This window comes from Mesoplodon densirostris, chromosome 4 (genome assembly GCF_025265405.1).
Source record: "Mesoplodon densirostris isolate mMesDen1 chromosome 4, mMesDen1 primary haplotype, whole genome shotgun sequence".
NCBI lineage: Eukaryota > Metazoa > Chordata > Mammalia > Artiodactyla > Ziphiidae > Mesoplodon > Mesoplodon densirostris.
The window spans coordinates 29,363,814-29,380,098 of NC_082664.1; the positions used below are offsets into that span (position 1 = coordinate 29,363,814).

The window sequence follows — 16,285 nt, forward strand, 5'->3', positions numbered from 1 at the left end:
ACAGCAAAAGAAAATGGTTTCTCTTACATGCCCATTGCTTATTATTAGGATGACCCAGAGTTCATTTTAATTACATAATGCCAACATGATGATAATAATCCTTTTAAACATTTTATATAACTATTTCTACTTAGATGAATTACTTCCAGAAGGCAAACATAAGGGGAAAGTGACTCCATTATCTTCCTTGCCTGTGTAAATTAGTACCACTTTGCATGGGGAGGTAAACTGTCTTGGGGCCCTGGATCCAAGAAGATGAAAGCCATGCTATTACATTTTGTAATTAGAAGTGGCTGTTTGTGGTATTCCTAGGGTGGTTGGTAGACTGGAAGTCTTTAGGGGGAATGATGGTCTCTCTTTCTCTGAAATGTTGTAGGGCACCTGTCAAGCTAGAGAGAGAGCAGGGATAGTAAGGCTGGAGATGGTAGGCTCAAGCCACATGCTCTGCTTTGTCTCTCTCTGAGACAGCTGTAAGGAAGAGTTAGAGGAAAAACTAAACAAGTTTTCTTTTGCAGCTGCAGCTGTGATCCTCGGCTGTCTGTTGGCATTGAAGGGACCTGATGTTTTACGTTATTGGTACGTTATAGAAAGAGCTCTCTCTTATTTCTTTGTTAGGGTTACTTATATCATTTTTTGCCTCCTTACCTCCCCCTTTCTCCTTGAAAATAGACTTAGCAATATTTCCAGGCATGCCAGAATGTACCTTCACAGAGTTGGCAGTGGAATTCATTCATTTGAGAAATATTTATTGAGTAATTATGGCCAGTGCCAGATGCTGTTTCCTGTTGAGTCAAAGTCGAATCAGGCAAAAATCTGCCTCCATGGAGTTCATAACATGAAGGGGGAGAAAAGTTATAATAGATGAATGAATGCACGGGCGTTTGAGGGAGCCCAGAAGAAGGATCCTCTAACTGTGGCAGGGATTTGGGAGGGCTTTTGCCAAGTGACCAAGGAAGGGCAAGGCTTCCAAATGGAGAGAGTAGAGTGCGCGTTCTTTTTACTATGTTAGGACCCCAGTACGTGACGGGAGGTTGGGGGTAGGCATCGTATGTGGACCATGGTGTAGAACAAGGGTTGGTAATCTTTTTCTGTAAAGGGCCAAAGAGTAAATATTTTCAGCTTCCCAGGCCATACAGTCTCTGTCACAGCTACTGAACTCTGCGGCTTTAGGGCAAAAGCAGCCCTAGACAACAGTAAATAAGTGGGTGGGGCTGTGTTTCAGTAGAATTTTATTTACAAAAACAGGCAGTGGGTGGGATTTGGTCCAAGGACCCTGCTATGGAAGTTCCTCTCTTCACCGACAGAGGTAGTGATCCAGTAGAGGGTGTCTTTGGAATTCTTGCTTGACAGATGTCTGGCCTGTTCCACAGTGAGAAGCTGTAATGTGTAACTGGCGGGTGGTGTGTGTGTTCTCTCTTTTACATAGGTGGCATCACAGTATCTGTGGTTGCATTCTTCTTCACAATTAAGTTCCTCTTTGAGCTTGCCGCACGTGTAGTCAGCTTCCTCCAGAATGAGGACCGAGAACGCCGAGGGGACCGGACTATATATGACTACGTGCGGGGAAATTACCTGGATCCCCGGTCTTGCAAAGTCTCCTGGGATTGGAAGGACCCGTATGAGGTGGGCCACAGCATGGCCTTCCGAGTGCATGTAAGGGAATGTTTCTGTCTCCGTACCCACTGGGGTTTCTGAGTCAGTTGCCTTCCAGAATCCAGTTCAGTCTGTTGGTGGTGCTGGCCTGAAACGTTCATGTTCTCCAACACCTCCCCACCCCCACCCCCCAGGAACTTGGGAATTATGGACATCTGAAGAGTCACACATTTCTCTATCGTTTTGGTTTAATAGGTGCTTAGCTTGGAAGAAGTATAAAGCTTAATGTTACATTTTCAAAATGAGAAGAATATTGCTGAAAAGAGTAGGTGTTACAGATTAGGGGTTGGCAAACCATGGCCCAAGGGCCAAATCAGGCCCACTTCCTGCTTCTATAAATACAGACTTACTGGAACACAGCCGCACCTATTCATCTTCCTGTACTGCCTATGGATGCTTTCAAGTTTGAAGAGTTAACCACAGTTGAGTAACTAACTGTGTATGACCTGCATACCAACAGCATTACTCTCTGGCCCTCTGCAGAAAGTTTGCTGCCCCCTGCAATGGCTTCTCCACTGCAGCCTTGTGCTTAGCTCCATAGTCTGAACCCCACTAGCCCTGCCTAGTGCTTTTGTTCACTCAGTGCCAGTGGTACCCACTGACTTACCTTTACGTTTGGGTTAGCAGTGATAATATAATTAAAAAAAAAGGGGGCAAGTAAGACAGGGTAGGCAGCATCTGTGTTTCAGAAGTGTCAAGTTGAAATGGACTCAATGGCGTATTTTACCTGTTTCCTCAGAATACATTAAGAATTTGTTTGTGACTTAACGGTTTTCTTTGAAGCACTGAGAGAATTTGTTCCCTCTTGTGTGAGCAGGACTGTAGGAGTGGGTGGATACAGGGATTTACCAGTCACCTCCTCCCTCCCCACACTCTCTCAGGTAACACAGGAAATGATTTTCTCCCCCTGCTCGATAATGGGTGTCCCTCTTCTCTCCACCGCAGTTATTCTATAAGAACGGGCAGCCCTTTCCTGCACATCGGCCCGTAGGACTAAGAGTTCACATCTCTCATGTTGAGCTAGCAGTGGAAATCCCAGTGACCCAGGAAGTCCTGCAGGAGCCCAGTTCCAACGTGGTCAAGGTGGCCTTCACTGTGCGCAGGGCTGGGCGGTACGAAATCTCAGTGAAGCTTGGTGGATTAAACGTGGCCTATAGTCCCTACTACAAGATTTTTCAGCCTGGTAGGTTGTTTTTTCTTTCTTTCTCTCCCTCCATTCCTTTCTTCCTTTTTCTTTTCCTTTCTTCTTCTTTTCTTAAACAGTGCCTTTGTTGAGATTTAATTCACATGCTATATAATTCATACATTTAAAATACACAATTTAGTGGTTTTAAAAATTTGTAGACTTGTATAACCATCACCACAGTCAATTTTAGAGCATTTTCATCACCCCATCACCCTGTACCCAGGTCACTCCATATTTTCCCCAAATCCCTTCTCCCTAGGTAACCACTGATCTGCCTCTGTGGATTTGCATACTCTGGGTACTACTCTACCATTTACATTGCATAAAAGCGTGATCATAACATATGTGGCCGTTTATGACTGGCTTGTTGCACTTAGCATAATGCTTTTGAGGTTTGTCCATGCTATAGCATGAATCAGTACCTCATTTCTTTTATTGATAAATAATATTACATTATATGGATATGCCACATTTTATTTATCTATTCATCAGTTGATGGACATTTGGGTCGTTTTCGCTTTTGACTACCATGAATAATGCTGATGTGAACATTTGTGTACAGTTTTTGTGTGCACATGTTTTCATTTCTCTAGGAGTGGAATTGCTGTGTCCTCAGCCGGGTAAGTTCTTAAGGGGTAAGGGTGCCAGAATAGACCAAAGGTAAAGTCTTCTGATTTTTGAAACCTTTTCAAGTAAAAGCACCCTAATCCTACCCTTGCTGCCAGTATGTGTTTTACTTCTTACTGAAGAGTGTCTGCCCAGGCTTCTAGCATCTTAAGAACTGAGGCCTCTGTCTCAACTTTTTTTACCCCCTTGTGGTCCTTTGTGCCAGACAATAGATGTTCATGGGCTTTAAAGCCTAAAAGTATAATCTCTGACTCCTGGTTCTACAACATACCATTTAGTGTGCTGAGACCCTGGCTGCCCTGTTTGCCCTGCCTTGGCTTCCTTTTGACCGTGTCATTAGATACTAGCCAGGTTGGTGTCCACTTTGGGAGTCAAACCATAACAAGAGGGGTCTTGAGAAGATTTGCATATGTTTGCATGAAAGGTCCTCAGTTTTCTTTCTCTTACAACAGAGGAAGCCTCCGGACAAAGTGGCTCCCAAGCCTTCTCCCTCTCCAGGTATTTCCTCCTTTGCTTCAGTGACTCACTCACAGGCTCCTTTCCACACGAATTAGCATCACCTTGCCTCCTGCCGCCAGTGGAGAACAGTTCATATCCTTATAATGTGTACCAGCCCTTTTCTTTTTAAACTAAAACTGAACTATTTATTTTGACATGACTGTAGATTCTCCTACAGTTGTAAGAGATAATACAGAGAGATGCTCTGTACCTTGACCCACTTTTCCCAGTGGTGACATCTTACAGAACTAAAGTACAGTATCACAGCCAGGTTATTGACATGGATGCAGTCAAGACACAGAACATTTCCATCACCGCAAAGATCCTTCATGTTGCCTTTTGACAGCCACACCCATTTTCCCTCCCTCACCCACCTGTTTTTTAACCCCTGGCAGCCCACTAATCTGTTCTCCATTTCTGTAATTTTGCCATTTCAAGAATATTATATAAATGGGATCATAACAATATGTAACCTTTTGGTGAACATACCTTTTTTTCACTCAGCATATTTCTCTGGAGATTCATCCAGGTTGAGTATATCAGTAGTTGGTTCCTTTTTATAGCTGGGTAGTATTTCTTGGTGTGAATATACCATACTTTGTTTAACCATTCACCAGTTAAAGAACATCTGGGTTGTTTCCAGTTTGGGGCCATTATAAATGGTGGTTTTAATTTGCATATCCCTAGTGGTTAACAATGTTGAACATCTTTTTATATGCTTATTTGCCCTCTGTGTGCCCTTTTTGATGAAATATCTTTTCATGTCTTTCACCCATTTTCTAAATGTATTTTTTGTTTTTTACTATTGAGTTTTGAGAGTTCTTTAAGTCCTTTGTTAGAAATGTGGTTTGCAAATATTTTCTCTCAAGCTTTAGCTTTCCTTTTCATCCCCTTAACAGGGTCTTTCACAGAGCAAGACTTCAATTTTGATGAAGTCAATTTATTGTTTTCTTTTTATGGATCATGATTTTGGTATCTGAGAACTCTTTGACTAGTCCTAGATTCCAAGGATATTCTCCTATTTTTTTTTCTAAAAGTTTCCTAGTTTTATATTTAATATTTAAGGTTGTGATCCATTTTTAGTTAACTTTTGTATACTAGGTCAAGATTTTTTTTTTCTTATAAATGTCCAGTTGCTCCAGCATCTTTTGTTGAAAAGGCTAGCTTTCCCCTATTACATTGCTTTTGCACCTTTGTCAGGGATCAGTTGGGCATATTTGTGGGGATCTATTTGTGGGTTCTTTGTTCTATACCATTGATCTGTGTGTCTGTCCCTCCATCAATACCAGAATCTTAATTACACAGCTATGTAATAAGTCTTGAAATTGAATAAACTGACTCTTTCCACTTTACTCTTCTTTTTTATAATTGTTTTAGCTATTCTAGATCCTTTGCCTTTCCATATAAATTTTAGAATAATACTGTCTAAATCTACCAAAAAATCTTGCTGAGATTTTGATAAGAATTGTGTGAAAATTATATATCATTTGGGAAGAATTGACATCTTTGCTATGTTGAGTCTTCGAATTCATAAACATGGTATGCCTCTGAATTTCTTTTTTTTTTAATTAATTAATTTTATTTATTTATTTTTGGCTGCATAGGGTCTTCGTTGCCGCGCGTGGGTTTTCTCAAGCTGTGGCGAGCGAGGGCTACTCTTCGTTGCAGTGCGTGGGCTTCTCATTGAGGTGGCTTCTCTTGTTGCGGAGCACGGGCTCTAGGCATGCGAGCTTCAGTAGTTGTGGCACGTGGGCTCAGTAGTTGTGGTGAACAGGCTTAGTTGCTCCACGGCATGTGGAATCTTCCCGGACCAGGGTTTGAACCCATATTCCCTGCATTGGCAGGCGAGTTCTTAACCACTGCACCACCAGGGAGGTCCTGAATTTATTTCTTTAATCGGCGTTTTGTAGTTTTCAACATACAAGTCTTATACGTGTTTTGTTAGATTTGCACCTAAATATTTCAAGTTTGTTTGTTTATTTTGCAATTATTCACTTATTTTTAAGGCCTGCTTCACTTGTAGGCTCCCAGGGGGGTGCTTGGTACTATATCTATAACTCTCAGTTCTGTTTTCTCCAAGTTTTTCTGTCATTTTGTTTAGTGCTTGCAGTGGTTAGGAATTTGTAAAAATGAGTTCCCAAAAGTTCATTTGAATTAATCTCTTTGTTTTCTTTGTTTATCCCTAGGAACTGGGCAGGCATCCAGCTTTTTAGGACTCACTGACTGAGTAGATCTTTGTGCCCTAAAAATCACCTCTCTGACGTTATGTTCCATTGTCTTTGTTCCAGGAATGGTGGTTCCTTCCAAGACCAAAATCGTGTGCCATTTTTCTACTCTCGTGTTGACCTGTGGGCAGCCACACACTCTTCAAATAGTGCCCCGAGATGAGTATGACAACCCTACCAACAATTCCACGTCCTTGAGAGATGAGCACAATTACAGTCTGTCCATTCATGAGGTAAGCAGGCTCCCGTCCTGCCCTGCGTGCTCCCACCTGTCACTCTCACCCTCTCTAGTTCACTTCCATCCATCTCCTTCTCCCTGACTGTTGTGCCTGCCTTCCTTCATCTGACAATACCTACCTCATTAGTAACTGTGAGACTTCGATTAGCTCGTTGATAGGAAAGTTCTTTGTAGAGAGTAAATTCCTGTGCAAACAGGGAAAATTATGTATGGTTGGAGATGCTTTGTTTTCCTCCTGTAGCTCGGTCCTCCGGAAGAAGAGAGCACTGGTATCTCATTTGAGAAGTCAGTGACATCCAACCGGCAGACCTGCCAGGTGTTCTTGCGGCTCACCCTGCGTTCTCGAGGCTGCTTCCGTGCCTGCATTTCGTACCAAGACCAGCCAATCAATAATGGCGAATTTGACATTATTGTCCTAAGTGGTGAGTTGAGAGAAGAGCTGTGAGTTAGTCCTCTTCTTAGGCCCCTTGTTCTTTGCACGTCTGCACTCTTCTCACCAACCCCACAAATATTAGATATTTGAGCCAAACTTGGTTTAGAGCCCTGTGGACTAAAGGTCTAGTGATAGGTAACTCTCTCCCCTGTCTTGCACTTTAAACCTTATTCCTTGTTATACTTCAGAGAATGAGAAGAATATTGTCGAACGCAATGTGTCCACCTCAGGAGTGAGCATTTACTTTGAAGCTTATCTGTATAATGCTGCCAACTGCACCAGCACGCCGTGGCACCTCCCGCCCATGCACACAAGCTCTGCCCAGCGCCGGCCCTCCACGGCTCTGGAGGAGGAAGATGAAGACTCACCCTCTGAGTGTCACACCCCTGAGAAGGTGAAGAAACCGAAGAAGGTGTACTGCTACGTGTCACCAAAGGTTGGAACTCCCATTCTTTCCCCCTGCCCGAGCCTGCTTGTAATTGGTACTTGGTTACAAAATCCACAAAGCAACAGTCTGAGAATCAGAGCGAGATGATTGCCGTGTTGGGGTTCAGGGATACTGAGGAGGCTCCTTCAAGTTGAGCAGAAGGCCGTGCCTCCTCTTCTGTTGCCCACGTCTGGTTTGGCTGGATTACATCTCTGTCTAGAGAGTCTGTGCCTTGGGATTTCAGAGCACCTGTGGCGTTCTGCTGTTTGATTGCTTCTAGGAAGATTTTTCAAGGCATGGCTCTCAGAGTTTTAAAGAAAGGTACTTTTAACCATTAACGATTTCTCACTAGTGTAAAAATTACTGTTGGACCCTTGTACTATTTCAGAACAATTTGATCTTTCATTCTGTGATTTGTGAAAACACAACAGATGTCATGATCCATGTGCAGGATTGGAATAGAGAAATTTTGGCAGAGACAAGGAGGTGAACTTCCCAAGGCCCCTGAGCTAAGAGGCGCTTTGTCTTAGGGGTTTTCTTTTTTAGTATTTGTATTTTGCTTATTCATACAGACCTCAGAAAAATGAGACTCTTGAAACATCCCATTCCATTCCTTTAATTGCATAACCAAAACTGAGCTCTAATTCTGTTCTACTTTAGAACACTTCACTATGTACTATTCATCATTTAAAAATCTAGCCTTAATTTGGCCTGGGGGAATGGCAAAGAGGGAAATGGTGAGGTAGAGATAAAACAAGATTGGCTGTGATAATTGTTGAAGCTGGTGATGACTTCACTGCACTGTTTTCTCTTCTTTAGTATGTGTTTGAAATTTTCTTTAATGAACAGTTGTTTAAAAATCAAGAAAAAAATCTGACCTACTACATGTTCAGATGACAGGGTTTTTAATTTTTATTTATTTATTTATTTATTTTTCGATGTTTATTTTATTCATTTGTTTTTGGCTGTTTTGGGTCTTCGTTGCCGCACAGGGGCTTTCTCTAGTTGTGGCGAGTGAGGGCTACTCTCTTTGTTGCGGAGCACGGGCTCTAGGCGTACAGGCTTCAGTAGTGTGGCACGCGGGCTTAGTAGTTGTGGCTTTCAGGCTCTAGAGCACAGGCTCAGTAGTTGTGGCACGTGGGCTTAGTTGCTCCGCAGCATGTGGGATCTTCCCGGACCAGCGCTTGAACCCGCGTCCCGGCAGGCAGATTGTTAACCACTACCCCACCAGGGAAGCCCCACAGGGTTTTTTTTTTTTGCGGTACGCGGGCCTCTCACTGTTGTGGCCTCTCCTGCTGCGGAGCACAGGCTCCGGACGCGCAGGCCCAATGGCCATGGCTCACAGGCCCAGCTGCTCCGTGGCATGTGGGATCTTCCCAGACCGGGGCACGAACCTGTGTCCCCTGCATTGGCAGGCGGACTCTCAACCACTGCACCACCAGGGAAGCCCAGGGGTTTTTTTTAGATTAAAAAGTTATTGCATTGTCTTTTCTTTTATTGTAAATGGCAACAGACCTCTTTTTATTCTGACATAAAGGATTTTTATGAACTTTTTTGTATGAGACTCCTCCCATCCCCCACCCCCTCTTCCCCAGCAAATCCTTGGTGCCATTCAAATAGAGATAAAGCAGTGGGCGTGGTCCACTGGTGTTCCCTGTCCACTGACTTGGAAGAAGTCTCTCTGAGAGCATCTGGCTAAACAGAAGGAGATTTTGATTGTTTCTAGGTGAAATGTTATCTACTTATAAGGTGAAAACCTGATCTCAGATATTTGGAAATGGTAGTAAGACTTGAGTATTAAGATTATGAAATATCTGTGTGAAGTTGCATGGTGAGAATAATACTTTAAATTTGCCTATTTTAAGATAGAGTTGAGGGCCTCCCTGGTGGCGCAAGTGGTTGAGAGTCCGCCTGCCGATGCAGGGGATGCGGGTTCGTGCCCCGGTCTGGGAGGATCCCATATGCCGCGGAGCGGCTGGGCCCGTGAGCCATGGCCGCTGAGCCTGCGTGTCCGGAGCCTGCGCGTCCGGAGCCTGTGCTCCGCAACGGGGGAGGCCACAACAGTGAGAGGCCCGCATACCGCAAAAAAAAAAAAAAAAAAAAAAAAAAAAAGATAGAGTTGATGTTTTCTATTTGATTTCAGTCCTAAATTATCTTCTTTGTTCAGAGAGGAAAAGGGTTACCATGAGAAATGTAGATGGGGACTGATATTTGAATTATTATACCCAAATAGAACCTCTTTATTTATCATTCACTTCATTTTCTATATGTTGGTCCTCCAGCAATTCTCAGTGAAGGAGTTCTACCTGAAAATCATTCCCTGGCGCCTTTATACCTTCCGAGTGTGCCCAGGAACAAAAGTAAGTTGAACCTTACATCCGGTTCGTGTAGAGCAGGCTTCAGCCTCCAACATCTCAACCTTTTCTTTTTTCCTTGAAGGACTTTTGGTGTTTCTGGAAGTTCTCATTGTGCACACAGGATTTATTGCCAAATAAAGAAGGAGTTGTTACCTCCTCGTGAAGGATGTAGTTCTAGGAGGACACGTGCCTACAGAAACAGTAATTGGTAGCAAGTCAGAATACTTCAACAGTTACCTTTTGTCCCTAAGACTAAGTTAATGGAGAGGGTGCTGGTAACTCTGACCTGAGCTTGGCTTCCCAGCGTGCCAAAGACAGCTCTTTTAGCACCAGTAGTCTCATCTATTAAAAATTTTTTTTTAATTTTTTTAAAGTGGGTTTTTTTTAAAACTCTTCTGAGCTTTTGGAATCTAAAGGCAAATCATTTTCCCCCAGCCAGTTTGCCCAACCTATTCAGGTGCTCATTTGCTATTTTACGTATCCTTCCTGCTTTCACCCTTCTTATATTTTATGTTGGAAAGTCTGTAGTGTTGCCTGTGATCCTAACTAAAAGTGGTCTCTGTGACTCGAGTAATTTAAAATAAAATCTGAATCATAGAGCACTGAGGTGAAAAACAAGGAGATGTACTCCTGGTAGGTACTTACTTGGGGAAAACAGGCTTAACTTGTTTTTGTTGGTTGGTCAGAAGGGTAGGGATGTGAAGGGTTTTTGCTGGATTTGGGGGCTTTATAGATTAACTCCTTTTCTTTTTTTCCTTTTCCTTTTGTTAGTTTTCATACCTTGGCCCTGACCCTGTCCATAAGCTGCTCACACTGGTGGTGGATGATGGCATTCAGCCTCCTGTGGAGCTCAGCTGTAAGGAGAGGAACATCCTAGCGGCCACGTTCATCCGCTCACTCCATAAAAACCTAGGTGAGTTTGGACAGGGATTCTGATGGGGTAGGCACTGACCCCAGATATCTGGATGCCTGAGGGTGTAGAGGTGGCCTGCACAGGTGTCTTATAATGAGGCTGTAATCATGATGGATCTTGCTGCTCCTTAGGAGGCTCTGAGACCTTTCAGGACAAGGTGAACTTTTTCCAGAGAGAGCTTCGGCAGGTACATATGAAAAGACCACATTCCAAAGTCACCCTGAAGGTCAGCAGACATGCCTTGTTGGAATCGGTGCGTAAAGTTTCATCCCTGTCAAAAGTTTCCAACTAGAAACCTCTGTGATATTTGGTTATATTCTGCAGGTTATCTTTTTTATGAAACCCACATCTCTGTCTTCTTTAAATGTATTAAAGATGGTGTTCTATGCATTTGATTGTACAGAATTTGGGGCAGATTTGTTGGAGGTATGTTATCGAAAGGAGAGACTAGTTGACACATTGGCTTTAAAATCAGACTGAACTAGCTCCTGAACAATTTCATGGAACTCTTACTAGTTTGAACTAATCAGATTGCTTCCCTCCTCTTTGCCTTCATTATTTCATCTGTAAAATAAGAGAAGATGCAGACAGATGACTATTTAACTTAAAAGCATTAAGGGCAGGTGTTAAGTTGTTGTTATAGAAGAAAGTTCTTGTTATTGAATCCCAGGAATAGAAGAGCTCTTGTGGGATTAAAAGGAAATGATTTTTTTTTTTGCGGTATGTGGGCCTCTCGCTGTTGTGGCCTCTCCTGTTGCGGAGCACAGGCTCCAGACGCGCAGGCTCAGTGGCCATGGCTCATGGGCCCAGCCGCTCTGCAGCATGTGGGATCTTCCCGGACCGGGGCACGAACCCGTGTCCCCTGCATCGGCAGGCGGACTCTTGACCACTGCGCCACCAGGGAAGCCTGGAAATGATTTTTGTTGTCACTCTGGCCTGATGGAAAAGGAACACCTGATGTGTGTCTGACTCCATTACATAGACACTGGCATAGTTCTTACGTTCCTTGAGAATGAGAAGGGCTTGGTCCCTGTCCAGAAAGTGTTTGTGTTATTTAGCTCTGGTAGGTGCTGCTGGAAACCCCTTTTCTCAGCCACATTCTCCTTGTGGCATGGCTTCCTGTCTGAACCTAGCCTTGTGGCTAAAAATGTCTAGCGGATAGACTGTACTTTACTGAAAATCAAGACTCCTTGGTTCTCTTGCTGACAGCTTACTGATCTGAGCCATTGTTACTTCTTTATTTAAGAGTTTTCTCATTAATAAAATGAGGATTATTTAAAAAAAAAGAAGTTTCAACTTTCCAGTAAGGCAATGGTGTAAATATGAATTGGATTATTTTTTTAATTTTAGATTTCTTCTGGAGATATTTACATTTTAAATATAAGATGGTGGGCTTCCCTGGTGGCACAGTGGTTGAGAGTCCGCCTGCTGATGCAGGGGACATGGGTTCGTGCCCCGGTCCGGGAAGATCCCACATGCCGCGGAGCGGCTAGGCCCGTGAGCCATGGCCGCTGAGCCTGCGTGTCTGGAGCCTGTGCTCCGCAACGGGAGAGGCCACAACAGTGAGAGGCCCGCGTACCGCAAAAAAATAATAATAATAAATTAAAAATAAATAAATAAATATAAGATGGTGGTAATAAAACTTATTTATGAGTAATATACTGCCTCCAGGTACTTGTGGTTATTATATGGACAATGGCAATGTTCTTGTGTTTTTGTCTTTAATACCCAAGAGATACCGGCCAGTGTTCTGACAGTTTCCCTTCTTTTTCTCTCACTGCTTTTCAGTCTCTGAAAGCCACTCGGAATTTCTCCATCTCAGATTGGAGCAAGAACTTTGAAGTGGTTTTTCAGGACGAAGAAGGTCAGTTTTGAAATTTCATATTCATCTTTTTTAACTCTCCTTCCCACTCCTCCTTGTGTCCTTACCCCACATGCACAAAAACAAAAACAAACCCCCTACACATACTCGCCACCCCTGCCCCAGCTTCTTTTTCCCTGGGAAAAAGAAGTCATGAGTCAAGACAAAAAGGGTGGCGTTTAATGGCTAATAGCTTGGTAGACCTTGTAAAGCACATACATACAGGGACTTGGAGGGAGAGTTTGAAGCAGAAGGGTAAAGTAACCTTTGTAGAGAAATGTCAGTTTCCTAGGCTCTCTGATCTGTATCCCCACACTAGGAGGCATTAGCTTAGTGATCAGAATACCTTTAATCCTACAGAAAGAGGGGATTTCAATACAAGTCCATAGCTGAGGTGGGATGGAATGGGGGACACCAAGGTGGTGGAATGCAGGAAGTAAGGATCGGAGAGTATAAAATGATGAATAAATGAACAAAAGTGATAAGAGGTGGTGGGCCAGGGTCACTTTTTATTTTTATTATACTTTCCAGCTCTGGACTGGGGAGGGCCTCGCCGGGAATGGTTTGAGCTAATCTGCAAAGCACTATTTGACACCACCAATCAGCTCTTCACCCGATTCAGTGACACCAACCAAGCATTAGTGAGTCTGTGACTTCCACGTGGGTGGGAGGAAAATGTGGATTGTGTTATAATGAAGAGACTAATAGAGTTTGAACTAATCAGATTGCCTCCCTCCTCTTTGCCTTCATTATTTCATCTGTAAAATAAGAGAAAATACAGACAGATGAATATTTAACTTAAAAGCATTATAATACAGTGGCCGTTCTACTCCTTAGTGTTTTAATAATTAAGCCACTTTTCTCAGAACATACCTGAAGCAATTGAATGCTGTACAAGATGTCTCTCTTTTTTTAAAATTTATTTATTTTATTTATTTATTTTTGGCTGTGTTGGGTCTTCCTTGCTGTGCACGGGCTTTTCTGTAGTTGTGGAGAGCGGGGGCTACTGTTCGTTGCAGTGCACAGGCTTCTCATTGTGGTGGCTTCTCTTGTTGCGGAGCACGGGCTCTAGGCACGCGGGCTTCAGTAGTTGTGGCTCACAGGCTCTACAGTCGTTGTGGTGTGTGGGCTTAGTTGCTTCACGGCATGTGGGATCTTCCTGGACCAGGTCTTGAACCATGTCTCCTGCATTGGCAGGTGGATTCTTAACCACTGTGCCACCAGGGAAGCCCCTGTACGAGATCTTTGACTAGGTGGAGTAGACAAGTAGACTTTGGCTGAAAGAAGTTCTGGTTTAGGGAAAAGGCATTATATCATCCAGTGATTAACTTCCGTTTGCAGCCAGGGACCATGAAATAAATATAAGATTCTTCAATTTAATGTAAGTCCATCTTTGCCCTTTATCCTCCAATCACTTTTTTAAAAAAATAAATTTATTTATTTATTTATTTTTGGCTGTGCTGGGTCTTCGTTGCTGCGCACGGGCTTTCTCTAGTTGCGGTGAGTGGGGGCTACTCTTTGTTGCGGTGCACGAGCTTCTCATTGCAGTAGCTTCTCTTGTTGTGGAGCACGGGCTCTAGGCATGGGGGCTTCAGTAGTTGTGGCACACATGCTCAGTAGTTGTGGCTCACAGGCTCTAGAGCGCAGGCTCAGTAGTTGTGACGCACGGGCTTAGGTGTTCCGCGGCATGTGGGATCTTCCCGAACTAGGGCTCGAACCCATGTCCCCTGCATTGGCAGGCGGATTCCCAACCACTGCACCACCAGGGAAGCCCTGTCCAATCACTTTGAATTATTCAATGGTGGCTGCCAAACAACTAATGCCATTTGGATGGGCTCTTTGATCTTAACGCTGAAATTCTTGCTCCCTTGGGATAGAGTTGGGGAGGGAGGATCTTCACAGAACTAGGCTTGAAGAAAAATGGCCCAGGGCCTTTTAATCTTTCTCTTTGACAGGTGCATCCCAACCCTAATCGCCCCACTCATCTGCGCCTAAAGATGTATGAGTTTGCAGGGCGCCTGGTGGGCAAGTGTCTCTATGAGTCCTCTCTAGGAGGAGCCTACAAGCAGTTGGTCCGAGCTCGCTTCACCCGTTCTTTCTTGGCCCAAATCATAGGACTGCGCATGCATTACAAGGTAACTCTTAGGTGTGTATTTTCTACTAAGGCCCCTGGCCATTAACTCTGGAATCTCTCCACCCTCAGCTTATTATTCTTAAGGTTGAATGGGTAAGTGGTTCCAAGCAGTTACAAATTTCGTTTCTGGGTAAGAGTAGTCATGTTCTGTTCTGTGTCTTTCTGTCTCCTCAGTACTTTGAAACAGATGACCCAGAATTCTACAAATCTAAAGTTTGTTTCATCCTCAACAATGACATGAGTGAGATGGAGCTGGTCTTTGCAGAAGAGAAATATAACAAATCAGGTCAATTGGATAAGGTGAGAAAGAGAACTGAAGCCTGTGGGTCCCATTTCCCAGCCTTCTCTAGAGCAGGGCTCTCTAGTATAACTTTCTGCAATGATGGAAGTGTTCTCTGTTTGTGCTTTTGAGCGCCCAGAATGTGGCTGGTGTGAGCAAATAACTGAATTTCTAACTAACCACATGTGACTAGTGACAACCATACTGGAGAGCATCGCTTTGGGGCACTGCATCCCACACTGTATGGTCTTGGCCTATTTAAGTGGAGCCAAAGGCACGTATACCCATCCATCCCACCCATTCCTACTTTCCAGTAGAGAAGAAACGAAGTGATAGTGAAGTGTCACTGCACAGGCAGCTTTGGAAGGGATGACAGTGTCTTTCTTAACATTAGGGGCAGGGATGTAGATGACTCCTATTTTAACACTGTGCGTATATATTTTTAAACTTTTTACTAGAAAATTAATGGCCAAAAGTATTTCTGATGCAAATGTGGTTTTGTTTACATCCTGGGGTTAAATAATATCAAATGGTAACGATGAAGCTAAAGTTGCAGTTATAAATAATTGAAAGCAAAATAGCGATGACTGAAAATTTGTGATCACTGATAGCACTGAACTGATAATCAGATACCTTTGTGAACATTGTGGGGATCCCAGCTGACGGCCTTTGCACGTGTGTGGGCGGAGCCTGTCTTCCTGACCCAGCACTGCAAGGTGTCTAGAGTCAGTGGAGTACTGAATTAGGGTCCACAGGCCTAGGGGAGTACTGATTTTAAATGGATTTAATATGAATACTAAATCTTAGTAATTTACTACTTAGGCTACTAGTTAGAAATGCTTACACACATAAAATAAAAATATCCAGAATTGTGCACAGTAACAGAAAAAAGTCTTACACATTTAGATCCATTGAGAATCCTTGCTCTGGAGCAAAGTTCCGTCCCTACCATGCTGTCGTCAGGACCTTAAAATCTGATCTTGTAACTAAATGGAGGCCTTCACTACCCACCTATGAAGACAACCACGGTCGTTGTACACAGGTTTTCTGGGGTTGTGTCATTAAACTGTGCTTCAGGGCTTCCTCAAAGCTCCCTTAGGGGCCATTTATTGGAAGGGGTGTGCCAATTCTATTTGAGAATCATGCAGTTCAGCTTTTTCTTTGCAGATAGAAAAATGGGGAGCCCAAATATCTAAGTGACTGAAATCCTGTAGCAAGTTAGTCTCCAAGTATCAAGCCGTGGCTTTTTCCATTGACTCACGTTGGAAATAGAAGAATGTAGGGAACATCTATGCCCATCTTAGAATTTTTGAGACCTGAGAAGACTTCTTCACTACTTATATGGTTTTATTTATTCTCAATCGGCTCAGGGGTTTAAGAGAAGAGGTCAGTCATGGTTCAATTTTGGATCATAGAAATGTTAAAATATTGCTAACAAGGAACCATAATATCT

The 16,285-nt window shown here is 43.4% G+C and overlaps 1 protein-coding gene across 3 annotated transcripts in view; it reads left to right on the forward strand.

The window, feature by feature from the left end:
* The window catches only part of AREL1 (apoptosis resistant E3 ubiquitin protein ligase 1), a 43,507-nt gene that overhangs the window by 21,405 nt on the left and 5,817 nt on the right, over positions 1-16,285 (forward strand). For 2 of the 3 annotated variants that reach the window (XM_060095818.1, XM_060095819.1), the window contains exons 3-15: positions 516-576; positions 1,427-1,653; positions 2,599-2,836; positions 6,253-6,422; positions 6,669-6,849; positions 7,049-7,296; positions 9,570-9,647; positions 10,416-10,557; positions 10,689-10,810; positions 12,346-12,421; positions 12,950-13,059; positions 14,374-14,553; positions 14,727-14,852. In XM_060095818.1, coding sequence (XP_059951801.1) covers positions 561-576; positions 1,427-1,653; positions 2,599-2,836; positions 6,253-6,422; positions 6,669-6,849; positions 7,049-7,296; positions 9,570-9,647; positions 10,416-10,557; positions 10,689-10,810; positions 12,346-12,421; positions 12,950-13,059; positions 14,374-14,553; positions 14,727-14,852 — 1,914 coding nt within the window. In that variant the 5' untranslated portion in view covers positions 516-560. The remainder of the gene's footprint in view (positions 1-515; positions 577-1,426; positions 1,654-2,598; positions 2,837-6,252; positions 6,423-6,668; positions 6,850-7,048; positions 7,297-9,569; positions 9,648-10,415; positions 10,558-10,688; positions 10,811-12,345; positions 12,422-12,949; positions 13,060-14,373; positions 14,554-14,726; positions 14,853-16,285) is intronic. The other variant, XM_060095820.1, reaches the window with a different exon arrangement.